The sequence below is a fragment of the Vipera berus genome (genome assembly GCF_964194415.1).
Source record: "Vipera berus genome assembly, chromosome: 1".
NCBI classification, from domain to species: Eukaryota; Metazoa; Chordata; class Lepidosauria; order Squamata; family Viperidae; genus Vipera; species Vipera berus.
The window spans coordinates 340,333,760-340,361,720 of NC_138202.1; the positions used below are offsets into that span (position 1 = coordinate 340,333,760).

General features: G+C 40.5%; 1 protein-coding gene across 1 annotated transcript; it reads right to left on the reverse strand.

Moving 5' to 3' along the window:
* Positions 1-1,793: 1,793 nt before the first annotated feature.
* Positions 1,794-27,956, reverse strand: TYW1 (tRNA-yW synthesizing protein 1 homolog). Its single transcript, XM_081336872.1, has 16 exons — positions 27,809-27,956; positions 26,090-26,229; positions 24,066-24,197; positions 22,686-22,787; positions 19,158-19,352; positions 18,166-18,441; positions 16,800-16,919; positions 15,232-15,349; positions 12,948-13,000; positions 11,135-11,253; positions 10,595-10,704; positions 8,017-8,194; positions 7,220-7,355; positions 6,766-6,876; positions 5,310-5,477; positions 1,794-3,152 (listed from the first exon to the last, which is right to left on the reverse strand). Exons 1-16 carry the CDS (start codon positions 27,810-27,812, stop codon positions 2,931-2,933), a joined length of 2,184 nt encoding a protein of 727 aa, XP_081192998.1. The 5' UTR covers positions 27,813-27,956; the 3' UTR covers positions 1,794-2,930.
* Positions 27,957-27,961: the final 5 nt, after the last annotated feature.

Consider the following 27,961-nt stretch of genomic DNA (forward strand, 5'->3'; position numbering starts at 1 on the left):
CTTATCTGAGATCTGCGTCGCTGACAAAAGGGGATGTCACTGCGTGTTTTTTTAGTTTTGCCAGCTTCGCTCATTTCTGTCTGTACATTTTCCCCTGCTCTCTGCACCTGTGTTACTATCTTATCATGTAACCATAGTGATTGTCACATGTTTCAGCCATGTTATGGTTTTTTTCTGTTTTGTTCTCCTAAGTGCGCATGTCTACAAAAGTTTTCTCACTTTTACTTTGTATTCTGCCTGATGAGAGATGTAGTTAGCTAGGAGCTTTTCTTTTGCTTTCCAAGTAAAGATTCATTTACAGTAGAATATGCCTCGGATTTCTTTCTTTGATGTTCACCATGCATCAAATGAACCACAGTTGGTCGCCCTCTGATAGGGGAGTAATAATCCTCCCCCAACAGCTTATAGTATTCATGTCATTTTCCCCTTTTTACGTATATTGACCCAAATGTATTCAAGACAGTTTTCATCATTGTTGTGCTCTATTTCTGTAGAGATGTAGTTATTTCTTATATATAGTGCAACTCCATCTCATCTTTTGTTTGGTCTCTTTCTTTTAAATAATTTAAATCTCTCTAGCTGTATATTAGAAACTTGGAGCTGTGGCGATTCCAAAGTTAAATATTAAACAGCACTAAACCTTATTGTAGAAAATAACTGTGTTCAGCATATGATGTTTTATGTGAGATCGCTTAGGCCAGGGGTAGGCAACGTTGGCTCTTTTATGACTCATGGACTTCAACTCCCAGAATTCCTGAGCCAGCAGCTGGCTCAGGAATTCTGGGAGTTGAAGTCCATGAGTCATAAAAGAGCCAACGTTGCGTACCCCTGGCTTAGGCTAAGAGAGGAGTGGCCCACAGCTGATTTTCAGGCCTAAGGCAGTACTAGAACTCAGTCCGAGTCTCCTGGTTTCTAGTCCATATACCTCAACTGCTAGACCAGACTGGTTCTAGTGGATTGAATGGCTGCCCTGCACAATAGCACTGCAATCTCAGGACAAGATATTTTTGGTTAAGGGATCAGAGCTGTCACATGTGCTCCCTCTGTACTACCAAATGCATATTTTAAACTTCAAATCCCAAACACTGCGCAGCCCCACTATTTTCCTTTCATTCTAATTTTTTCTATTGCCTTTACCATGAAATATTCCTTAAAAATCAATTGTAACTTTCCTATTTTTTTTCACAAGTCACTGATTAAGTGTTCTCGGGAATCCAGAGCTTGAACTCTTACTGTAAAGATGCTTTGTTTTTTCCCCCCTCATAGTTACCATAACTACTTTGGCTTTCAATATAAAATACATTTTTTTTCTTTTGTGGTTTCAAGCACAATGGGCAGGGTTGGAATTTTGAGTTGTTTTTGCTTTGTTGTAGATCAGGTACTATTGAAAGACTTTTTTTTTAACAAAATAATTCCTCTGGGCCCCCAAGGTTATAAAATCCTTTGACTAAACAGGGAAGGTGAAAAAGATACCTGCAGATGCTAAATGGCCAACCTCTGTCTTAAGGTATTTGCAGAAAGGAAATTGTCACATCTTATACCAGCCTTTCCCAGTCTGGTACCCTCCAAATGTATTCCCCAATGACTGCCAAAGAATTCTGGGAATTGTAGTTTCGACAAATTTGGTGGACACCACCTGGGGAAGGATGTCTTATCCTATCAGTAAAAAGACAGACTATATGTAGCCCTTGTCAACCTAAATTATTGCAAGTGCTGCCACCATTTCATAAATAATACAGAAAAATAATAAAATGGATTGTCATTTTACTTGAGTCACAAAGGTAGGTATGAAATTTAGATTTTTATTTGTTTGCTTTCAAAAATTTAAAACCTTTTTTAAAGCAGGTATCAAAAAGTATATATAAATTTTAAAAATACTAATTAGGGCAGAAATTATTTAAAAAAAGAATAATAATTTTAACAAAGCAATCCAGTATTTCATACAACATTGATGGATCCATGGGAAACACTGAAAAATATATAGATACAGGTTTTAATCCTAAACTGCTGCATTCACAGATGGGAGCAAAAATATCCACATACCAAGAGATGGGATACTTTTTGTTTTTAATTTATTGTAGCTAAATTTCTAGCAAAATGAGAGATGTATTTCAATTTAATATAGCCCACACACACCATTGGGCCACAGTGGCTGCAGCTCTTTTCAAACATTTTTAGATGGTCACTTCATGCCAGGTGCACAGCACATAAGGATTGTTGCAACACATATCCAGAGAAACGGGAAAATACCTTCACATTTGAGTTCTGCATGACTTAGCAATCTTTTCAGCTACTTTTATGGAAGAAAATAAAAATAGTTTTATGTCTGGAGTCCACAGATATGGCTCAAGACACATCCCTGATCTCAAGGGAATCTTTAATTAGGAAAACGGGGTGCATTTTTATTTTGGGAGGTGGCTTGAAGGGGGCACAGATGATCATGCCAACTGAATAGACAATAATAGATTACAAAATGTGGGCCATGCCCATTCTGGGTGCTGTGAGGACTGCAAAAATTGTAGTGCTGAAAGGTCATAGCTGTCCACTCCTGGATTAGAATGAGAAATGGGAAAAATAGGGTGGAAACTGAAATTACAGGTAGTTCTCACTCAACAATCAGTTTCTTAGAAGCAGTTCAAAGTTACGACAGATGTAATTCCTGGCTCAATTATGATAAGTCAAGCACTACCTGTATCTCTCACTGAGAGATTTGAGAAGAATAAATTAATAGCACCTACCTGCCTTTTAAAAAGCATATAACTTACTATTTCCCTTTGGGTAGAATAAAAGAAAAAAGGGGAAAAAACTTTGGATAGCCCCAAGAGAAATGGAAATCTCAACTTTTATACACTTTCTGATGTTAGTGAACAAACCAAAAATTCTGGTTATATCCTAGCTCTGGCTCAAAAAATGGTCCAATTTTAAAATTGTCAGCATCCGGAGATGTCCTTCATTTTGTTTTTTCGTTGAAATCTTGTATCCATCGGGTCAAAACCTCTTTCCTTAGCTCCAAACACTGCCCAAGGAGGAGTCAGTGCTACATAGTCAGCAGAAGTGAATGTTTTAATTCCTCCACTCTGTTCATATTCATGGACCAATTCTTGAAAGCGATCATAGTCGATCCAGGTGTGCCATTTCCCTTCGATCTTGAACTAAAGGAAAAAGCAGATGTGTCATTGTGATACAGAGGGGTAGGTTGTTTTTTTTTAAAGAAGGTCTGCTCTAAAGATGTTTACTATAGATTCAGACAAAACTAAAACAAGCTGGTCACTCTCCATACGTAGAGGTTTTAATCCCCAGAACTCCCCAGTTAGAACGACCATTGCTAAGAATTCTATGAGCTAAAATCCATACATCTGGAAGACAGGAAGAATGGAGAAGACTGTACTGAACAATAATACTGTTTCTTGTTTGGATTAGTGTGAAGCCAGCCATTTTTGTTCTTCAAAAAACCATAATTAAATCCTTCTTTAGAGTGATGTGTGATCTAGCCAAGTTTATTGAAGGTCTCTTAGGTATAATGGACAGCCTTAAAGCAATGCCTATGGATACTAAGACTTCTAGTGAGTTAATCTCTCCCACTTCTCTCCACTTCCAGATCCTAATAAGTATATCGAATCTAACCTTTTTAATGGTCATAGACCAGTAAGTATGCACCTCAATTCTATCCAACTTCCCTAACTCTGCTCTTTACTCAGATGTTACAAATTAGTACAGCCTGCTCTACCAAGCAGAGATTTTTGATTAGAATAGAATAGAGCTGGAAGGGACCTTGGAGGTCTTCTAGTCCAGCCCCCTGCTCAAGCAGGAGAATCTATACCATCTCCAGTCTCTTCTTGAAAATTTTCAGTGATGGAGCGCCCACAATTTTGGGGGGTAAGCTATTCCACTGGTTGATTGTCATGGATAGGAGCAAAGAACTTCCAGAAGTGGCTCAAAAGACTGGGAATCTCTTCTCACATGGAGAACAGGAGCATCACACGTTTTTCTTGGATGGATTAGATTTCCAATTCTGAAATATTCATAACATGCCTGTTATTTTAACTGCTCTTTTACCTCACTTTTGCAATTCCCATTGTTAAATTTATACTTGTTGTGACTCGAATGCTGGACTCCCTCACATAGTATCCAAAGATGTCACTGTGACCACATATCTAGGCTCTTTGCCTCATTTAATTTTGGGTTTAGATTTTCCAAACAGCAATTAATCATAGATCCGGCAGGCCTTCTTAGATTAAAAAAAAATGCTGGCAGTCAGCATTGTTAGAAATATGTTTGTTTGCCCAGAAAAAAAACTGGAAGAAGCTGAGCTGATAGAAAGTATCCTGCAGGACTAGAAAGAGTAACATGAAACCATCTGGCTAGAATGCCCTTCTATTAAATAAGTATGTTGAGATTGGCCCCACCAAAGAGGACAGCCTTTGGCAAACTGGCAAAGCCATAGCAACCTTTTGCAGCAACCAATAACATGGCCTGAATCCTGAGGAGGCCTGTGGCTCAAAAATATTAGCATCTTTATTTTAAAAATGTTTGTTTTTATTGTTTATAATTGTCATAAAGCACCTTCGTGATCATTATAGTCCTCAACTTACGACCACAGCTGAGACCAAAATTTCCATTGCTAAACAAAGTGATTGTTAAGTGAATCACACCCGAATTAACAATCTTTCTTGCCACAACTGTTAAACAAATCACTGAAGCTGTTAAGTGAACCATGCGGTTATTAAAGTGAACCTGGCTTCCCCCATTGACTTTGCTTGTTGAAAGCTGGTCAGGAAGGTTGCAAATGGTGATCCAATGAACCCCAGAATGCTGCAAACACTGTAAATGTTAAGAGTGGTGCAGTGGTTAGAATGCAGTACTCCAGGCTGACTCTGCCAACTGCCAGCAGTTCAATTTTCACCGGCTCAAGGTTCACTTGGCCTTCCGTCCTTCCGAAGTTGGTAAAATGAGGACCCAGATTGTTGGGGGTAATATGCAGATTCTGTAAACCGCTTAGCGAGGGCTGTAAAGCACCATGAAGCAGTATATAAGTCTAAATGCTACTGCTAAATACGTGCTGGTTGTCAAACATCCTAATTTTAATCACATGACTGTGTGGATGTTGCACTGGTCATAAAGTGCAAGAACTGGTCATAAATTATTATTTTTTCCGATGCCATTGTAACTTTGAATGATTGCTAAACAAATGGTTGTAAGTCGAAGACTTATCTGTGCAGCTGAAAATGAGCCTATACTGCTAATAATAAATATTTAAATCTTCCTAACCAAAAGGTTTCGAGAAATGACCCAAAGAGGCTTAGAATTACCTTTTTGTGGGCAATGAGGAGACAGTTGGAGTGCTCGTGTTCGCTGGCAATTTCATAGTCTGGGAGGAGGTCAGCCAGATCTTGCACGAAACGCTTCACTTCTTCATGCCAAGGGACATTGGCCATGGTGAGATTGCTGGCTGAGCTTTCCCCACAGTATGTCACACCCTGTTGAAGAAACATTTTCTTAAGATTAGAGCCCTAGACTTTACTCAAATTCATTTTTTGAATTTTTTTTCCCCTAAAAGAATGTATTGGCATATAGTTAGGAAACACTAGTGCAGCAATGTTACAAATTACTGAACAAGTAGAATTATTTTTAAGGCATAACCAGAAATCACAATTTCTATTCCTGTAGGGTTCCCCCCCATTCTTTAAATTAATTAATTAATTACAGGTCAAAATAAAGTTATTTCTCATCTCAGGCTTACAGTCTATAAGCAAACGATAAAGGAAAAAAAGAGCTGGAGAAGGAAAGGTGAACAGCAATGAGGGTAATCCTTGACTTATGTAACTGAAATTAAGAGGACTCCAAAAAAGCAACTTATGATCTGGATTCAAAGTTGTGCTGGCCATTCCCTCCCATAGTCATGTGACCACCATTTAGGAAATCAGCAACTGGCCCACATTTATGGGCGTTTACAGTGGTTCCCAGTCACGTGGCTGTGGTTTATGCTGTTGCTGTAAACAGGGATTTACTTCTGGTTTCCAGCAAAAAAAAAACATCCCACAGTGAACAATGGGTTTGCTTTACAACCGCCATGTTCACTTAACAACCACAAAAAAGTCATAAAACCGAGTGAACTGCTTAAAGTCTTTCACAACTTATGACTGTAATTGGGGGCTCAATTACAGTCAAAAGTTGAAGTCTACCTGTATCAAAATATCACATCTTAATATTACGCTGGCTTAAGAATGATTTTTCAGCTCAACATGGGAAGACTTCAAACTGGGTAGAAAATCAATCTGCAGGTTAGCCCTGCTCTTTTTCTATCCAGTCTCCACAGATTCAGCTGGAAGTCTTAAAAGGTCCAAGCAGATATTCCCAAGAACCTTAAAAGCAGGGCATGAAAGTAATAAAACTTTACATTGTCTGTCCTCAGCAAGTAGTGCTGCCTCTGAAGATGAATGTTCTCTATCATGAGGGCTAATGTTCTTTCTGCCATGAATTCATAGGCTACTTGGCAAAGCCTCTTTTAATTCAGAGTTAGTGATGTACAATGTAAAACAAGAGGGAAGGGTACAGACTGAGTCATGTAGAATGTAGATTAAAGGGACAGGGTATAGATTGAAAAGCAAAATCTGCCCTAAAATGTTTTGTGGAAGTATTTGGAATCAGGCCTAGTCAAATTTGCCATTTATCATACGTAAAACATTTCTCTGGAAAACAATGAACTCACACGAAAGATCAAATGTGGGAAGTAAGAAGGGTCCACCCTAACAATCAACACCTCACCTTAATTTCTATGAAATCTGGCTTGCCAAGAGATACCAAATCTGAATAAGCTTTCAGCTCTTCCACATTCCAAGCTTTCACCAGTGTTAATCTATATACAGTGCGCTGTTGCTAAAAAAAAGTTAGGAGAGAGCAGTTTTCAATTACAGCATGCAATAGTACATACAAATAAAAGGATATGAGCAGGACTATATCTAGATACACAGTGTGAGTCAGAACTCACATAACTGGTGCTGAATTTAGCATCAAGTTTTCAAATGAAAAGAGCACTAAGCCAATCAATCTGAATACAGATTTATTTTAACTATGACAGTTCATTGTAATCTGAACTTTTGACTTAAAGAATGTAATTTGTAAAGGTTTTGATGATGTTATGATCACATACAAGATCCACAACCTTTCCCACTATTACTTCAGTGTCAAGGGGGATCCAAACATAAGTTGAACGCCATACCTTTTCAGCCAAGGCTTGCAAGCTATCTAGAAACCGCTGCCAAAAGTCTTTAAAGAGAGGTCTATCAATCTTCTTCAGACTATCTTTGGTGCTGGCATCCACACTGACATACAGCTGTGTGACAGGCTGGAGGTTCCTGTTTGTGAGGCAACAGTGAAAGCTCTAAAACTGTGGAATGTTGCTACTTAAGTTGTTTAGGAAAAGAAAAGCTAAAATCCTATATATTTTGGATGGCAGCTGCTCTGGATTTCAGATTATTTCCAACAGCAGGTGTGACATTGAGGTCAAAAGTGGAGTAGTGTGGATATACAAAGCTGTTCTTATCTAACTTTGGGCATCTAGCATGATAAGAGACTAAATTAAAAACGTAAACGTTGAGGCCATATGGACCCACCAAAATCCTTGTTGTGCCCCTCGGTCTCTCCAAACATGACTTTCAATTTACAATTTTCAGAGAGACAGATGGGAGAAAGTATTAACTAAGGAAATAATCACACCAACTGTATTTAATTAAGTTAATTTAATTTAAAATTCATTCGGAGCCAGTTATTGTCCAAACTCCAGCCATTACTGTATCTCTGGCTTGCCTACTTTTCACAATGAATCTCTTAGCACACTATCCCAATTGTAGGCTGAAGTAACAGAATAACAAAGTTGGAAGGGACCATGGAGGTCTCTTCTAGTCCAACCCCCTGTTCAGGCAAGAAACCCCATATGATTTCAGACAAATGGCTATCCAATCTCTTTGCAGCACCAACAAACAGGAAGGAAGAGGTACAATTTCTTAGGATTATCACCTAATTTCCTCTGGAAACTGTGCATTTGTAACCAAAAAGCTTGAAATGTTGCGATGATGCAGCAGCTTTAGGAACTGGTTGATCTGTGGGTACATGATTGGCTCGCCAACAAGAGACAGTGCACAGTGCTTGGCCTCCATCCCTTCTCTGAAACGATCATTTCTCACGCCGGGGACTCCTAAAAACAGAATAAGGTCATTTCCAACCAGAATGGTGAGAATAGTTTGCAGCAGAGAGGAACAATTCAGGGCCAGAAGACTGCAGGCAACCCATCTCCCCTCTCTACACTCCTTTTGTGACTCCAGAGCTCCTGAAGTACATGTAGTCCTCGACTTTGGAGAATAGCTTGACTCCCTCTTCTTTGTGGCCACCCCTGAGATACTGGAACACTGCTATCATGTCAACCCTAGTCCTTCTCTTCATTAAATTACACATACCCAATTCCAGCAACTGTTCTTAATGGTTGCTGGAATTGGGTATGTCTAGTTTAATGAAGAGAAGGACTAGGGGGTGACATGATAGCAGTATTCCAGTATCTCAGGGGTGGCCACAAAGAAGAGGGAGTCAAGCTATTCTCCAAAGCGCCTGAAGGCAGGACAAGAAGCAACGGATGGAAACTAATGAGAGAGAGAGAGAAGCAACCTAGAACTAAGGAGAAATTTCCTGACAGTAAGAACAATTAACCAGTGGAACAACCTGCCTCCAGAAGCTGTGAATGCTCCAACACTGGAGGTTTTTAAGAAGAGACTGGACAGCCATCTGCCTGAAATGGTATAGGGTTTCCTGCCTTAGCAGGGCATTGGACTAGATGATCTCCAACGTCCCTTCCAACTGTTTTATTATTATTATTATTATTATTATTATTATTATTATTATTATTATTATTATTATTATTATTATTATTATTATTGATCATCGTACAGTCAACCAGATGTTCAGACTGGATTTGGCATTTTTGTCTACCTATTGAGTCCTTACCAAGGACCTGGGATAGGCAGATGTGGATGTTTGATGGTATTATAGATATCATCGCAGGATGGAAGCAGTTCCTAGTAAGGCCGCCTTTTGCAATTGACTAATGGCGAATTTGTCAATGCCAATGGTGTTCAAGTGGTGCTCCAGTTGTTTTGGGATTGCACCCAAGGCACCTATTACTATTGGTACTACCCTTGCTTGCCTTTGCCACAGTCTTTCTATTTCTATTAGTAGGTCTTTGTATTTTGTTATCTTCTCCAGTTCTTTCTCATCTATTCTGCTGTCTCCAGGCACTGCCACTAGCCAGCCTTTTTGTTGTTGTTGTTATTATTATTATTATAACTTACAACCACAATTGAGCCCAAATTTCTGTTGCTAAATGATGTAGTTATTGAGTGAATTTTGTTCCATTTTATGACCTTTATTGCCACAGTTGTTAAGTGAACCACTGCAGCTGTTAAGTCAGTAACATGGTTATTAAGTGAATGTGGTTTCCCCATTGACAACAGGTGATTATGTGACCCTGGAACACTGCAACAGTGATAAATATGAACCAGTTGCCAAGAGTATGAAATTTTGCTCATGTGATCACGGGGATGCTACAATGGCCATAAGTGTCAAAAATGATCATAAGTCACTTTTTTCAGTATCATCAAAACTTTAAATGGTCACTAAATGAATTGTTGTAAATCGAGGACTACCTGTAGAACAGTATTTTCGATCCTTTCTATGGTGATGTTTGGAAGTTACAGGATAATCTAAATGCCTTAAACTTTTCAGATGCTTAAAGAACCATTAAACCTCCCCAAACAGGCCCAAACATTTAGTTCCTCCCATGAGCTCCTCTCCTCCCTCAAGAATACATAAAGAAGTATTATGAAATCAATTAGTTACGCTATATGACTACATTTCTTTTCATTGGAGTAGGAATTGTAAATAGAAAAATTAAGCTGCAATTAAAGATAGATTTACAAGAATCTAATGGTGTATGTCATAACTTGATAACAAAATACATTTCAGATTTTCTGTTAATTTTGACAAATACTTTGGATGCTCGGCCCTCATTTATAGCCATTTGCAGCATCCCACAATCATATCACCGAGACTTACAATGTTGTTGTTTTTTTACCGAAATTGGCATTTATTTCTGGCTTCCTAAGAAAACCCACCCATTGGGAGCCATGGATTTTCTTAATGATTACAATGTTTGCTTAATGACTATGGCACTCGCTTTACACTTTACAACTTCCATAAGCAAACCCTGTTAACCCTACTAAAATTCATATTCAAAGTTATTTTGACTGAAGAAGAGCAGCAAAAGCTTATGCTTCTTCTTATTACAGTATCTTTCCATCTGATATCCTCCAAATGGGCTGCTACTATATTTCCAAGAATTTTACAGAAGTGTACTACTATAATTCCTAGAAACAAAACAGCCTCGGGACCAATATAATCATTTATACTTAGGATGAAAGGAAAATCTGAAGCTCTGATGTAACAGAAACATACTTAAAAGAGGCTCTCTTCCCTCATATGTCAGTCACTAAAAGATTCAAGATCCAATTACTAAAACAAAAATCACATGTAGAGGATCCTCTCCCACCTTTGAACTGTTTGATCAAATTCTGATGGTTCTCAATGGCTTCCTGCAAGATCATCTGTGGCTGGTCCATCTTCCATCGCCACTCTGTGCCAACAGGATTTGTATGGTGTCTGAAAAATATAAATATATAATTAAAAAATAATGCTATGTACCTGAGAATTAATCTGGCAGTGTAGGACTATCAAAATTAAAGCAACGTTTTTTTGAAAATTTGGCCCTTGGTAGAATCAATCCTGGACAGCAAGTCTGGTGTAATGGTTAAGGCACCAGGTTAGAAACCAGGAGACTATGAGTTGTAGTCCTGCCTTAGGCATGAAGCCATGCTGGCTCAGGAATTCTGGGAGCTGAAGTCCACAAGTCATAAAAGAGCCAAGGTTCCCCATCCGTGCCCTAGGAAGTACACAGTGGTAAACTACTTCCTAAAATCTTGCCAAGAAAACTGCAGGGACTTGTCTAGGCAGTCACCAGAAATCAACACTGACTTGGACACAAACATTTTAACATTTTTGCTAAAAAAAATATTCAGTCCCAGATCTTTACCTCCAACAGAAGACACATTTATTAGCACAAGCCAAACTCGGTGTGGTTTCCATACAGCGGTGGCTTTCAATGCCATAAAAGGTGTGCTTGTAACAGCCTCCTCTTCCACGAAGCATTGACTATCGGACAAATGTGAACAACAACAAAATAAATAACAGTTGTCTCAAGATGGTGCTGCTATTACAAGCATTTACCTTAGAGAATCATATTTTATTTTTATCAATCTAAATTATTCTTAAACTGTAATATATTACATGCCATTTTGGAATGAGAAGAAAGGCAGAATATAAACCAAATTTAAAAATAGTAATAAATTCTTGCTGGCACTAAATGTTAAATGGTATGTTCTCTACTGAAGAAAAAAAGTATTCTGCAATATGGAGCCACCACTAAATAGTGAAGGAATCCCACAGAAGCTGAATGCAGCCTCTCCTAACCCCAAAGTCATATCATCAAGTTATTATTAGTATTATTATTTTACAGCTTTTATGGCCCATCCTCCTCAAAAGACAATGGGTGGACTGAAACGCATTAAAAATATACAAAATAACAATAGATATTGCACCACAACGGACACCAATAACACTTAATTAGGAATGGCTGGGTGAAATAAAATCATGAAATCATCCAGGAGTGAGAGGACAAAACAAATCTAATAAATTCAGTTGAATTAAAAATCTACAATTATCTCAATACTATAGAGGGAACATTGTGATGATTAATATAAATTTATTTCTGCTGCCGGCGTCAACATCCCTCCGCCCTGTGCGTTCCCACAGAGAGGGCCTCCTCAGGGTGCCACCAGTCAGAGAATGTCGGCTGGTGGCCCCCAGGGGGAGGGCCTTCTCTGTGGGCGCCCCGGCTTTATGGAATCAGCTGCCGGTTGAGCTCCGGATGGCACCTGACCTTCGCTCCTTCCGACGCGGTCTGAAGACCTATCTATTTGAACAAGCCGGCCTGGCCTGATGGGGGATGTGTTGGGGTTTTTATTGTGGATTTTTATATTACTATCTATTGTTTTAGCTCGGGCTCCTATTTAATTTTTTTTAAATTTTTGTACTCTGTATTTTTATATGTGCCCTGTTCACCGCCCTGAGTCCTTCGGGAGAAGGGCGGTATACAAATATAATAATAAAATAAAATAAATAAAAATAAATTTTCTTTTTATTACCATTAATTTATTGAAAGCATTTTCAGCTTTTCCTTGGGTTACACTGTGATGAATGTAAAACTCACCATAGGGAAGTTGTGCCTCTAAGGAGCCAGATTCACTTATTTTAGTTGCCCTCCAAATTCATCTGGAGGGCGTGAGATTGGGAGAGACCTTATCACCATCATGATTAGGTTACTTGAGGGACTGTCTCACTCCACTGGGATTGACCCATCCCACTCCCATCAACCCGATTATTCCGGTTAGCGGGGTCGAGGAGGAGGGTCTTCTCTGCTGTTGCTCCTACTTGCTGGAACATCTTGCCCCCACCCCATGTGAGGTTGGTCCCAACCCTCCTATCCTTTCATAAGGGCCTAAAGACCTGGTTCTGCCAGTCAGCTTGGGACCCCAGTGGGGGAGCAGCACAATAGAGCTGGTTAATCTAGTAACAACAGATCCCACCTCTCTGCACTCCACCTCCCCTCCTCCCCACGTTTCCTTAGGTGTTAATGTTTGATTTTAATTATTTATGTTTTAATGGTACACGTATAGATATATTTTTATAACTGTAAGCCGCCCAGAATTACCCTATGGTAAGATGGGCGGCCAATACATTTTATCAATAAATAAATTTAAAAATTGATTGGAAAGGAAAAGCGGCACCTTTGTCCATCGGCAAAGCTTCACTCCAGAATGGCTCCCAATCAATCTGTAACCTGAATGAAAGAGGAGGCTTTTGTTTTAGTTTGAATGATATAGCAGAAACGGCCATAAAGATCCTGATGGGCTATCAAATATAAGCAAACGCTTTTGTTCAAAGTCAGCTCCAGTAAGCACAAGGTGGTTTATTTGGTTTTAATTATTTATGTGACTATATTGTTTTTAATACTGTGAAAACCATGATTTATGGTTCAGCTCAGTCAACTATGGTCAAGAAAATTATGGTTTAGCAAGCTATACGAGGGAGCCATTTTGATGTAGGGCTGAAGGCATTGGGTTAGAAAGCGGGAGAATGAATTCTAATCCAGCCTTAGGCACAAAATCAGCTAAACGACCTTGGGCCAGTCAGTCTCTCTCAGCCCTAGGAAGAAGGAAAGGGCAATTACTTCCAAATGAGCTGCCAAGAAAACAGCAGGGAGCTGTCCAAATAGTTGTCAGGAGTCAAGATCGACTTGAAGACAAAAACAAACAAACAAAAGAATATAAACCTAGCCATTTAATTGGTCTGTCTCCATCTGACCACTCTTACAATAAAGCAGTGTTTCTTAACCCTGGCAACTTTAAAATGTGTTGATGCTGGCTAGGGAATTCTGGGAGTTGCAAGTCCACACATCTCAAAAGTTTGCACAGTTGAGGGACACCGCAGTAAAGTGAATTTTTAATTTAGTTTCATTCATAGGAATGGGTCTCCCAACCATTTTATCCTCACAGCAGCCCTGCAAAATGGACCAGGAGAAAGAACGGTTCCAATAGAAAATATGTAGCTCAGGGTTCAACTGTGGAGACCTTTGTAGTGTCTGAGCTTGTTGTTTGCTTGCAGAAAACAAGTTCAGAGTCATTACCTGACCAGATAACACCATCAGTGCAAATGAGTGCGGGGTCTGCTCCCTAATTATATGCAGAAGTTTGTCCTGCCAGTTGTGGTTCCCCACTCAAGAACAGCCTCAGTCAAAGTTATTCAATGAGCTTCATAGAAAGTGGGAGTCTGAGGCTCAGGCTTCCTTATAATAAGCTCTAGCTGCACCACTACACCAACTCCAAGCTTGCAATATCCAAGCTTGTGTTCCTGTAGCTCAGACGTGTCAAACACAAGGCCCGGGGGTCGGATCCGGCCCACGAAGTGGTTTCGTGTGGCCCGTGAAGCCATCCTGGAAACAGTGAGGGAACGACCCCCACTGCCTTGGCCCTGGCCCAGAGACCCTCCTTCTGCCAGAGACCCTCAGATCTGTCCCACTCCTGCCCAGCCCCCATAGGCACCCTTGATGCGAACGATGTAGACCTGGCCACGCCCACCCAGTAGGCCATACACACTCTAGCCACGCCCACTCAGTAGGCCACGCCCACCCCGGCCATGCCCACCCGGCCCCCTGAGGGCAACCGCAATGCTGATGTGGCCCTCAATGAAATTGAGTTTGACACCCCTGCTGTAGCTGCTCAATTTCTGAACACAATATAACATACAAAGAGATGCTTGCCTGAAAATAAGTCTGGGCAATATTATGGAATATGTCTGCAAATGTTGTGCCCCTTCCCCGGCTTACATGAATGTGTCTGTCGATCTTTAAAAAGACTTACATGGCCACCCATTTCAACATACAACTCCAGTAGCTAACAATAATCTAAAATATTTAAATTGCGTTCACCTGCAACATTGGGAATTATATGTTTGAACTACCTAAATATTTGAATACAGAATAGCCTTTTTGAAAGCCGAATTAAATGGGTTGTCATTAATTATGTTATAGGGTAGATTTTTAAAAATTCCCATCTCTCAAAGATTTTGCCCCTTAATGGAGCGCTAAAATAGTGGTTGATATTTTACCGCATTGTGAATTTTATAAAAGTTTTGGAAGGAAGTCATCCGGGCTATTTTAAAATCTAAACCAGGAAGAGATTCTTCTGAATATGCAAAATTTTTACTTGCAAATGAAAATCCTAAGCATTCCAGTGGCAACAGCCAGATTTTTAACTATGACTATAAAAACAAGACTTTTAATAACAAATCAATGAGCTGGGGTCTTAAGTCTATTATGTAATATTTATTTAAAAAATTACGTGTTATATCTATTTGATCTAATGCCAAGTTTAAATTATGTTTGTAACTTGTCCTGGACCTTTTGGCTGTAAATAAAATTGAATGACTGAATTTAAAACATCAATAATAGCTACCACACACTAATTATAATAACAATCAACGTAGGTTGCCCCTGCACTGCAGCCCCATCACCTTGCTTTGTGAGTGCATCTCGAAGAGCCGGGGTGATCATCTCTCTTCTCCCATCCTCCCCTTTGCCATGTTGAGTTCCAACTCCAACGGGAACCTCTCCGTCAGTTTGATGCTCTTTCTGTGCAAGAACAACAGATTATTATTTTTTTTTAAAAGGAAGCTGAATTGTTCTGCTCCCTTTTCTTCATTTGGAGAACTACTTTCATTAAAATGCTATGAAACTGCTACAGCCTTGGCCAACTTCATAGGATGGCATTTTTACTATGGACTGCTCACAATTAGGATTGTACTAGAAACGGAGACTTTCAACGGCAAAACGAAGTGTGACTTCCACTGCTATCACTGCCAGGAGACAGCAGCGCAACAATAGGGCAGGGTTGGGCAGTGGTAGTAGTAGTACCCTAGAAATACACCCTAGAAATAAAAGTAGTCCTCAACTTACAAGCAACTGGGACCCGAACTTCAGTTGCTAAGCAATGAGTTGTAAAGTGTAACCCTGTTGCTTAGCAACGGCAGTCTCTGCAGTTCCAGTGGCCATTGTTAACCAAATCCTATCATTAATAAGCAAGATGATTTCCTGCCAGCTTTCTGAAATCAAGTCAGTAAGGAAGCCAGCAGAAAGTTGCAAGTCCAGGTGGTGTCATGGTTCCGACAAATGCAGTACTTCAAAGAACTTCAAGGCATTGTTTACCTTAAAGAATCTTTTATTATACTCACGTAGCTTCCGCACGTACATATTAGAAGCCAAGATCTGAATTCTCCTCCCCTGAACACATTGTATCAAACACAATTCCCTCCCTTAAACATCATAAATCACATTCTCCAATTAGTTTAAAATGCCAACTTTCCCTCCTGTTTAACAACCCGCCAAATTCTTATCTTCTCTTATTACAAACAGTTTTCAGATACATTCTCCCTACTCCCCCCAGCGTCCACTAATTTTAGCTCTAAAAGTAATAAACGAGTTAAAGGAAAGCTACATCTCCCTATGTTGTCAAGCAAGAACATCCGATGTTAGCAGCATTGACAGGTGGCTTGCAAACAGGCCAACAGGCAGGTGACGGCTGCCAGTTTGGGGAGGCCATGAAGGGGTGCATGAGGCTGTAAGGGGGTGTAAGGGGGGCGTAAGGGGGGGCACAGGAAGGGGAGAGGTAAGAGGGGCACAGGGAGGGTTGAGGAGGAAGTGAGAGAAGCATGGCAAAGCTTGGGGATGGTGCAAGTGCCCTGTATGGTGCAAGAACAAGGGAGCTGGTAGAGAGTGCATAGGTGGGGAGACTTTTCCCAGCAACTTCCAACCTTCCCTGCCAGCTTCCCCACTGACTTTCTGTGGAAGCCAGCAGGGAAAGTTTCAAATGACAATCATATGATCATGGGGCACTGCAATTAGCTGTAATTGGAAACCAGTTGCCAAATACCCAGATCACACTCATATGGAGCTCCGAGGACCAGTCATAACCATCATTCACTCAACACTGTTGTAACTTTGAATGGTGGCTGAATAGTTAATAAGTCAAAGGATACACGAGCAAGTAGAAAGGTCTTTGGATCAAGGGCAAAATTCTCCTTACCTGAGATTTTATGTGGCCCATCATTTTGCCCAAATCTTCAACATCCACAACCTGATCTGCACCTCTACCATTCTCTGTATCAGATTCCTCCTCACTTGTAGTTTCAAACAAATCCTCCTCCTGACATGCAGAACAAGGAAAGAGAAAGCACAAGCCATGTTTTCAATCTATTCCATTCTCTAGTTAGTGAGATACCAATTGAATTGTCCTTATGTGCAGCATTGATATTGTTTGATGCTTTCTCCAAAAATTGGTCATCAGAAGTCTGTCTAGCAACAGCCAGCATAATCCAACTCATAAAGAAGTAGGCCTGGAAAAGACAGATTCAAAATCTACCTCTTCCATGGATCACACCTGTAAAACTCAGAAATTAAAAAAAATCTTTAGGAATCCCTATGGCATAATGTGGTTTGCCTGATTTTTTGCTTAGAAAACTGTATGAATCAATCACAATGGTTGGTAAATAATGATTTCTGTCTTAGGATGAATAGGAGCCCAACCAACTCTGATTGAGCATATAAAGCATGTAGCATGTAGTAAACCCAGCTGTGATGAAGCATTTACAAAGATTCCAGCTACAGAACAATTTGAGTGAAGCAAACTGTTGGCATGATTGGCAGGAAAAACATAAGCGAGTCTAGCAGTAAAAGAAATGGTTGAACTGTGGAACAGGAACGAAGGCAAGGATTGTAAAAAGAGTATGAAGAACATGTGTTAGACACTCTTTCAGCAGGATTCCTGTATCGAGCAGGATTGGAATTATCACTTAAATAATTCCTTTCTTTTTCAAGATGTTTGATTCTACAGTAGTAAAAAACAGAAAAGAATAAGAAATAGGTATATTGGAACAGAGGAGATCAATCCTGACTGCTCTTTAGAAGGCCAGTTCCTGAAGTTGGAACTCAAATACTTTGGCCACCTGAGAAGGAAGGACTCACTGGAGAAGAGCCTAATGCTGGGAAAGGTTGAGGGCAGGAGAAGAAGGGGACGACAGAGAATGAGGTGGCTGGATGGAGTCACTGAAGCAGTAGGTGTGAGCCTAAATGGACTCCAGAAGATGGTAGAGGACAGGAAGGTTGTCCATGGGGTCGCGATGGGGCGGACACGACTTTGCAACTAACAACAACATATTGGAACAAGTAAATGAAGAAGATAAAAGCTGGAGCACAAAGGAAATGGAGGAAGCCTGAACAGGAAAAAAAAGGTGGGGAAAATTCTCAGTTATGAGTGTGTGCTGCCCAAAAGAAGAGTAAAAAAGATCCAAGATTGTTCTGTAATACATATAGATACATATAGATGAGGTTCATTACATAAAAGAAGCAACAGAGCCAAAATCATAAGAGTTCTATCAGTCCGCTCCACTTACTTCTTTCTCCACATGCTTTGAGGTCTCTTGCTCTTTTGCTTCTTCCCTCACTTTTGGTTTGGATCTACATCGCCCTTTTTTGCATCTCCCACTACAGGCCTTCTGGTCCCCTTTGGCAAGAGCTTGAACCCTCGTGAGCAACTTGACCTTCCAAGCCTCAAAATCAGCCTCAATGCTTCCATGCTGGCTCTTCACCACATTGCTGTCCCCTCTAGCACATGACAGAATGCGTTGAGCACCCAGCATCCACAGCCACTTGTCAATGTTCCTGCTCACCTGCAGAGAAAACAAGAGCCAGAGAGGCAATGTTTGGGTCCTAAAAGGCAAATGATGCTAATCATAATGGGCATATTTGGAAAGTTCCTAGTACAAAGGAGTCTGTCCCACCTCCTTCCTTCTTCCTGTTGTATCACTTCCATCACCCCTTTTGTCTCCAAACCAATAAAAAGAACCTCCATATTAAACAGCAGACTCGGGAAAGGTATTAGAGGAAATAACTAGAGAATCAAAACGAATACACACATTTTCCTATCTGTTAAATGTAAAGATATCACTAATCCAACATCTAAGACGATCACTACTGGATATCTCATAGTCAGAGTGATGGAGTAGTGAAAAAAAATACCCTTTTGGCTACCTAACTTTTTTCCAGCCATTCCTCTAACTTGTAATTTCACCACGTGCTAGAAACTGTTTTTTAAAGTGAAAATAACGTTCATGCTCCGCTATTGTATTTCATGGCTTTCCACTGATTCCATATAACCAATTGTATTTGTTGAAAAGGAGAAGATATTGAAATATCACCTGATTTGCTTTATAACCATTGTAGAAATGGTTGTAAAATTGACCCTGATCATATGGTGCTTTCATTTATGACCGTAATGACTTACAACTACAATTCTGAGCTCCACTGTGGTGGTAAGTTCAGAACAAACTGTACCAATAACTTGCACAGAGAGGTTTTTTTTAAAAAAAAGAAAAGCAATACTCACAGTGTTGAAGTGGTCGGCATAAACTGAATTTCCCAAACCAAAGACAGCGTATCGCAGGCCCTTCAGATATGCTTTGCCAACTCTGAAATCACTGGCCGCCTCTTCCAGCCACTTGCAGAACCACGCAGCATTCTCCGTGGGTTTGCCATCAGCGTAAGTGGCAACTAAGAACACGCAGATATTCTGGCTGCTTATCTGAACGAATCCCCAAAGGAAAACAGGTTTTTTTTGTCTGTCACAACATTTAAATCAACCGCTGTTGTTTACTGCTCATAGTAAAAAAAAAAGCGAAAATTTCATTAAAAGTAACTCATTAAGTGTTTTCCGATGAGACCGGTTCATCAGGGCCATCTGGTCTACCCCAAATATGGGACAAAGCATACTGCTTCTGCTTTTGCCTGTCAGCCCCAATCTAGGAGCTTTCACAGGCAGTCGCTTCCGCAACAGACTATTTGTGTGTTAAATTTAAATTTACCAACCAAGAATTAAAGGGAGACTAGTATGTCTGTTTAGCTCTCATCAGCTAGTCGATAAATTTAAAAGTAACTCATCTTTGAAAGGAACTCATGCATTTCTTCTCAGATTCTGCATGCCACTAATGGATATGAAACTATTAACTGTTCAATGTATTATTAGTATGACATTTTTCATGCAAAGGAGATGTTCTATAGGGTTTCTCCCCTCAAATTCCTGTTGTGATTCAGGGTCAGCCTGTGGGTTCGGCAGCCGGGTCGGATGACTCGGATGACTCAGACGAGGGGGAGGAGGAGGGTGTTGAAGACGAACTTGCTGATGATGGCTTGGAGGCTTCGCAGAGCCCCCAGCCAGGCCCCTCTTACTTGGTGGAGACTCAGCTGCGCGAGCCCGACAGTGCGGATGAAGAGGACCCACAGCTGGCCCTGTTCAAGGACGCCCGACGCAGGAGGCAGTCAAGTAGGAGCAAGCAGAGAAAGGCTGTGGGACTTCTCGGAAGGAGGCACAGGGAGGCCACGCCCTGAACTCTTATAAAGGGAGTGTTTGGGGGAGGGCTGGTTGCTGAAAGCAACCGCTCCGTTTGAGGATCAAAGCTCCGGTATCTTGTTTCATGTTTGGTTGTTTGTTTGTGTAATAAACTTGGCAGACGTTTTCCAGCCTCAGACGTTTTCCAGGCTCTGCCGTTTGTACAGGGGTTGCCTTTCTGCAAGGCCGGTAGCAGGCTGGTACAGAACAATTCCCCCCAAATAACTTCACTATTTGGGATATTATTCTATCTGATGAGGGACAGACCATTTTGGAGAAGGTCTGTCTATCAGGTCACTGAGAGTGGATACTCACTTGAGAACATAATCAAACAATTAAACGTCATTTTCTTATTGTTGTTAACCATTAGGATATTGATTCTGTCTGTTTCTGTCTAGTTTAGTTTGCCATCTGAAATCAACCATAGTCTAGGCCAGGGGTAGGCAACCTCGGCTCTTTTATGACTCATGGACTTCAACTCCCAGAATTCCTGAGTCAGCATAGCTGGTTCAGGAATTCTGGGAGTTGAAGTCCACGTGTCATAAAAGAGCCAAGGTTGCCTACCCCTGGTCTAGGCAATTTACAAAATTTACATAGTAAATACAAGTTTAGAATAAAATTTTAAAAGCAGCTACAGATAAAAGGCTACATTTATAGAACTGTGGAAAATGGGTGAACCTTTTAGAGACTGAGTGCCCAAACTGGAACCCAAAATCCACTTATGTATCGTCGGGTGCCCATTGGGTGGGCGTGGCCCATTGGGTGGGCGTGGCCCACTGGGTGGGCGTGGCTGCAGTGGTAACGGCAGACTGGGTGGACTAAAAAGTTCAGTCAATTCCAACTTTGCAAGATCTTTTTTTTCCCCCGCGAGAAGTTGAAATTGATTGATTGACTGAATCTTTTTTTTATTTTGCACATGGTGGTGGAGGTCTAAAGTAAAAAGGTTTTATAAAACCCAGCTGAAGGCCTAGGACTGGGGCAACGGTGCGTGTGCCCACAAAGAGGTTTGCCACCATGGCACTACTGTATACAGTAGTAAAAGATTGCCGGCGGACAATACCCAGGGGGAGGGCCTTCTCTGTGGGTGCGCCAGCCCTTTGGAACCAGCTACCTGTGGAGCTGAGGACTTCCCCTGATCTCCGCTCATTCTGCCGGGACCTGAAGACCTGGCTCTTCGAGCTCTCTGGCCTGGACTGAGAATATTAACTGGGGTTTTTAATTGTATTTTAATTGTTATTGGGGTTTTTAGTTTCAAGGTTAGTTTAATCATTTTAATTGTTTTAATTTATGTAATTTGTTGGACTGTTTTGGAAGACCTTGTGAACCGCCCTGAGTCCTATGGGAGAAGGGCGGTATATAAGTTTAATAAAATAAATAAATAAATAAATAAATCAAAAAGTCCCTTCAGAACAGCGGTCCACAACCTATCCAGCTTGGTGGCCTGGCCAGGCCTGGTGAGGAGGAGTGGTGTGAGTGGCAAGTGCATGCACACACACAGCTCCATTTGTGCAAGCAGCATGTGTGTGCCTTCCACTTGTGAGAATGGAGCTTCATGCGTGAGCAGAGGGTGCTTGCACTCACGTGCAAAGCTCTGCTCGTGAGCCGAGGGCACTTGAGTGGAAGGTGCTGTGCTCCTGCGCAAAGCTCCACCCAAATGAGCGCAAGTGCCCTCCACTCACGCAAATGGAGTTTCACATGCATGCGCTTTCCCATTTTTCCCATGACCCAGTTTTGAACAGTCTGCACTGCGGGGGTTGTGAACTCCTGCTCTAGAAGAGCTATTTTTTCTCCTGCACCTGGAAGACTGAAGGTAACTGGTGTTTCAAGGCCGTATTATACCAAAGGTAGGGTCTTGCTATAGAAAATGTTACTATTGCCCACCACCATACTTCTTGGGAGATGGGGATTCTTAGCAGGCTTCCCTTTATGTCCAGGTAGTATGGGCAGAAACTAATATGGAAAAACAGTCCCCAAGCTCAGAGCCATATATGGCTTTAGTGACTAGCACCTTAAAATGCACTTGGAATCCACTGTAACGGTACAGCTCCTGCAGCATAGGTATAATATACCAATAATCTAACTGTATGCTGACGCCTCGTGAAATTTTGGTGTAGTTTCAAGGCAGCCTCATATAGAGTACAGTAATCTAATAGAGAAGCTCAGTTTGGTTAAAGGCACTAGGCTAAAAACTAAGACATTCAGAGTTCTAATTCTGCCTTAGGCACAAACTCAGCAGGATGACTTTGGGCTGGTCATTTTCCTAAGAAGAAAGCAATGGAAACCATTTCTGAAACTTTTGCCAAGAAAACTGCATGGACTTGTCCAGACAATTGCCAGGAGTCAAAAGGGACTTGAAAACAAACAAAAAAAGAGATGATAAAGGCTTAAACAACCATCCTCAGTTCATCCAGTTCCAAGCAAGGCCTCAACTGATGCACCACCCACAGCATTCCTGGCCATAGTTTTTACTTGTTCTTAAAGCAGGAGCCACGAATCCATCAGAACCCACAGAAGAGATGAAATACAAACCTCATCTATGAGAGAGTCCTCTGGATCATAATCTTGCATGTCAATAATTTCTGCTGGCAAATTAATGGTGGCAACAGCTTCAGTAAGTACTAGTGCAAACCTCTACAGAGAAAGAAAAAAAACCCAGTGAAGATCTGTTTCATATAAGAAAGCCACACTAGATGATTCTTTGACTGATCTATGAAGGAGAAATTGCTTCAGCTTTATCTCTTGCAATTCTTGAGTGCAAGGCAGGGAGATGCTAGGGTTTAGCACTGAAACAGCAGCTTGCTCTCACACATAATCCCCACCACTATTTAAGAACTGCAGACATCAGGAAAAACCCAAGAAGACAAAAACCCTAGATGCTGCTTCCAGTATTTGACAGTGGAAAGCACTGAAATGGATGGATTCCAGCAACTCTTGTGATTGCAAGATGCTCGTACATAAAAATTAATGTATCTAAAGCAGAAGGAAAAATCTCCGCTCTGAACTGGACTCAGAAGGACTTGGAGTGAGAACTCATAAAAGTAGAGATGGGCAACCTGCCACATGCAACCTCTCATAACTTTGGGGACAATTCCTTCTAATTAAAAATCAACAATAATGTCTTTCAAGTGGAAAAATTTCTAAGACTATAGTGTACCCTCTAAAAATAGGCTTATCACAATGAAAACAAAAAAGCAATCTCTCCACAACCCATAACCTTCAAATTCCATTGCTCTATGATCAGCCACACACACTTTGTTTATTAAACTTATACTGCGGCCCTTCTCCTCTTACTCTTGCTATAAAGAGACAGAAATGTGGCTATCTAATAGGACCTTGAAAACTCTGTGCACCACCATTCTGGTTTGCTGAATAGTTCAGGATACTGTTCTCTGCTCTGATACAGCACAACTGCTACAAACGCCCAAAAAGGCACTTTATCTTATTCCTCAATCATAATCCCAGTAAGCTTGGATTGAAAAAGAGTTATTGGCTGAAAATTATCTGTATAGCACTAGTACTGAATGAGGATTTGACACGTAATCTCTGTTCTGGAAATCTAATACCTGAAATGCTACATAAACTGGCTATATGACACTTGCAACTTCATGGCAGGAATTATGGTTGTAGCAGCCATAATTAACTACTCACCACTTAAGGAAAGATTGGACAGCATCTAAATTCCCTCTTATGTCTTTTCTTTATAAGTAACAGATTTTCAAGGCTCAATTAGATAAAATTCAGTAAGAACAGCAATGAAGTGCCAAGCTCTGAAGATAAGAATTAACCAAAAAACACCTGAGTGTGCTTTTTTTCTCCTGAAAATGGTCAACTACCTCTATTCAACTAAAGGAGAAGACATGGCTGCAAGATAAATTAATTCACCTCTTGCTGAATTAATGAACTGTTTACCTTTGCTGTTCCAGTCTGGGAACCATAGAATATCTTCACTCTGGCTACATGGACTTTGTCAATGCTTGGATTTTGTTCTTTTTCAGCAGCTGTGATTTTAGGAAGGTTTAATTCTGCAAGGTGATTTTTGTTCTACAAAGGAAATATTTAAACAACAGGTTCCCAGAAATAAACTTAAGTCTCTTTTTTCCTGATGCCATTAAATAGTCACTTTACCCCTCAATGCAGATGATGTACAACTTAGAAAGACAGTTTTGTCTAAGAAAGTTTTTTCTTATAGAGTACTACGTCCTGTACTTGAACAAGAGAAATTAAGTAATCAGGCAGAAAATATCACCCATTAATACTGAGAGGACAACATATCAATTTGCCATTATTGAACAGTCATTCCCAAGAATTGCTCAGAACGTTTATATTTTTCCCTAATCCTAGCTCTATGGTTGCCAAAGTGTCATGTCATTCCAGATATACCATGTACCAGAGAGAGAGCCTGTGGCCTAGGGGTTAAAACAACTGCTTAAGATGCAGTCGGCCCAGGTTCGAATCTCAGAAGGGTATGGCTGACTAATGAGAACAAATAAGTTTGAAATGATCATATCAGTCTCCCTTTATTCTTTGTTAGCAAGCCAAAAAATTTTTACACAAATATGAGCTGCCACTGCTGTGGCAAAAAGTATGTGAACCCTTTGGGATTATGTGGTTTTTTGCATGAATTGGCCATAAAATGCGCTCTAAACGTCATGTAAGTCACAACAATAGAAAAACACAGTCTGCTTAAAATAATACTACACAAACATTAGCTATTGTCATGTTGTGTGTTTTTCCCAAACAACTCAATTTTGGTTTCGTCTGTCCACAGTATATTTTGCCAGTAGGGCTGTGGAACATCCAGGTGCTCTTTTGCAAACTTCAAACGTGGACAGATGAAACCAAAATTGAGTTGTTTGGGAAAAACACACAACACTATGTGTGGAGAAAAAAAAGGCACAGCACACCAACATCAAAACCTCATCCCCACTGTAAAACATGGCAGAGGGAGCATCATGATTTGGGGCTGCTTTGCTGCCTCAGGGCCTGGACGGATTGTTGTCATTGATGGGAAAATGAATTCCAGAGTTTATCAGGACATTTTGCAGGAAAACGTACGACCATCTGTCCACCAACTGAAGCTCTGCAGAGGATGGGTGATGCAACAGGACAATGACCCAAAGCATACAAGTAATTCAACAAAACAATGGCTTCAACAGAACAGAATACGCCTTCTGGAGTGGCCCAGTCAGAGTCCTGACCTCAACCCGATTGAAATGCTGTGGCATGACCTTAAGAGAGCGATTCACACCAGACATCCCAAGAATATTGCTACACTTAAACAGTTTTGTGCAGAGGAGTGGTCCAAAATTACTCCAGATCGTTGTGCAGGTCTGATCTGCAACTACAGGAAACATTTGGTTGAGGTTATTGCTGCCAAAGGAGGGTCAACCAGTTATTAAGTCCAAAGGTTCACATACTTTTTCCACCCTGCACTGTGAATGTTTCCATCTTATCTTCAATTAAAACATGACAATAGCTAATGTTTGTGTAGTATTATTTTAAGCAGACTGTGTTTTTCTATTGTTGTGACTTACATGACGTTTAGAGCGCATTTTATGGCCAATTCATGCAAAAAACCACATAATCCCAAAGGGTTCACATACTTTTTCTTGCAACTGTATACACACACACACACACACACACAGCAAATAGATTTCATTCCCTGGAGAAAAACAAACTATAATTATACTTGTGTAGTTTGCCTCAAATGGTTTAATTTCTGAATAAACGTGCAGAAGATAGTACTACAGTTTTTGGTGGAAAGAAATTACCTCCTTTGAGATGCAGGGGGGTATATTTTTTGCTACCGAATGTTTATTAGTCTCTCAACTGCTTGAGCACTCAGGAGGCCACCACTAGAGATTCCATCATCTTTCCATCAAGGTTGAAGTTCCCAGAATTGAAAATATTAGACACAGTGAGATTAAAATTACCTGCTCTTTGACTTTGTTGAGGAACTGGAAGCAAAACCAAAGGCTGATTCCAAAAGCTGCACATGAATAGAGATAAAATCGGTTCAGCCACAGGAAAGTTAAATGAGCATGGAGATTGTCCCAGGAGTCTGCAGGAGTATCTAAAACACAATAGAACAAAATGCTACTATTAATAAAGGCCAGATATCAGGATAAATTGAATTCTACTCTCTGGTAAGCATGCTTCGGACCAAATTAAAGGTGGCAGAATCATTGTATAATCTTAGAACTGTACTGTTTGCCAGGGACCATTAAGAATATCAAATCCAACCACCTGCCCACCTCAGAAGCCAAATTAAAGTATCTCAGATACATGGTACTGAAACATCAATTGTCATTCCTTCAGTCTTTCTTAACAGGACTTAATTGCTAGTCTCCTAATAATCTTTCTTGACTTTCTCTGAATCTGCTCAAAGTTCTCTAAATCCTCCTCAACGTCTGATTCCCTGAGCCTTTTACAGTATTTAGAGCAGAGATCTGACCAAAGCAGAAAAGAGTGGAATCATTTACTATGGTTTGGAAATTCAATTTCTGTTGATGCAGTCCTAAAATTGCATATGCCTTCCTGTCAGCAACCTCATGTTGCTTGCTCATATTCCATTTGCAATCATTTACTCTACCCAGATTTTTCCCCCACCAACAATCCTCTGTAAGTCATATCCTTAGTGGGATCAAAAGAAGCAAGATGATTGCAGCTTATCAAAACCCCACTATTTATAAGTGTACTGATGTTAAATGCACATACAAAAGATTGGGGTTTCAATCATACTGCCTCTTATAATAATAATAATAATAAAGTTGGAAGGGACCTTGGAGGTCATCTAGTCCAACCCCCTGCTCAGGCAGGAAACCTATACCATTTCAGACAAATGGGTGGTACCATTTCAGACAAATGGTTTTTCATTTTTGTTTCCTAAGTAATTATCAGTGTATCCATTTTGGGCCTGGCTAGATATTTAATATCAACGGAATTCAGCTTTTGGGGGGATAGGACCCATACTGAGTTGATTGGTTTGTTATAATATTTTTATATATTTGAGATAGGCAGCTATATAAACTGAACAAATAATGTGGAATAAAATGCCACTAGAGTTCAAGCAAGCTCTGCCTTAATGTACTAATGTTTGAGCCTCAAGTTTTGTTTTCTTGTGTTTTATATTATTAGTTATGCCTGTGCTATTTTTACTGTAATTCTGTAAGCCATCCAGAGCCATTACGGGAGTAAGAAAAATATAATTTTTACAAACTTATTAGTATTTCCTAAGCAAGATAGAGCCAATAAAATTAGAGATTGGGAATATAAGTTCTATACAATCACGAGTGTACACTTGTGCAAAAGTGTCACTATGTACTTTTTCTTAAATTTCACGTAATGTTTAAGTAAACCTTACAAAATCGTCCTATTTATTTCCACAGGAAACTTTCCACCGCTACCCCTGCCTAACCCAGCTTCCAAGTAAACCGTATTCATATTCTATGGAAATGATACAAACTCGTGACTTTTTAGGTCCTGATTCTTTGGCGAGCTACAGGACTTCCGTGTTAATAAATAAATATGCTAAAGGTTTAAGAATCCGTCGCTTGTCAAAAACCTTGGCATGCTTTCTGGAGGCTAAACCGCATCTAAGCCAATAAGGCTTCCTTCCCAAGAAGTAAGCTTTTTCGCCTCCGAGTACTTACCCATGTCCTCCCTCCCAAACCGCAATTCCCGATCCTACCAGACAATGTTTTTCTGGTTCTTTCGGGACCGTAGGGGATCATTCCCAAGCAGCCCCATTACTCGCCCCACGAGCTCGCAGGCGCAGCCATTTTGCACCTTCCACCCCCGGCATG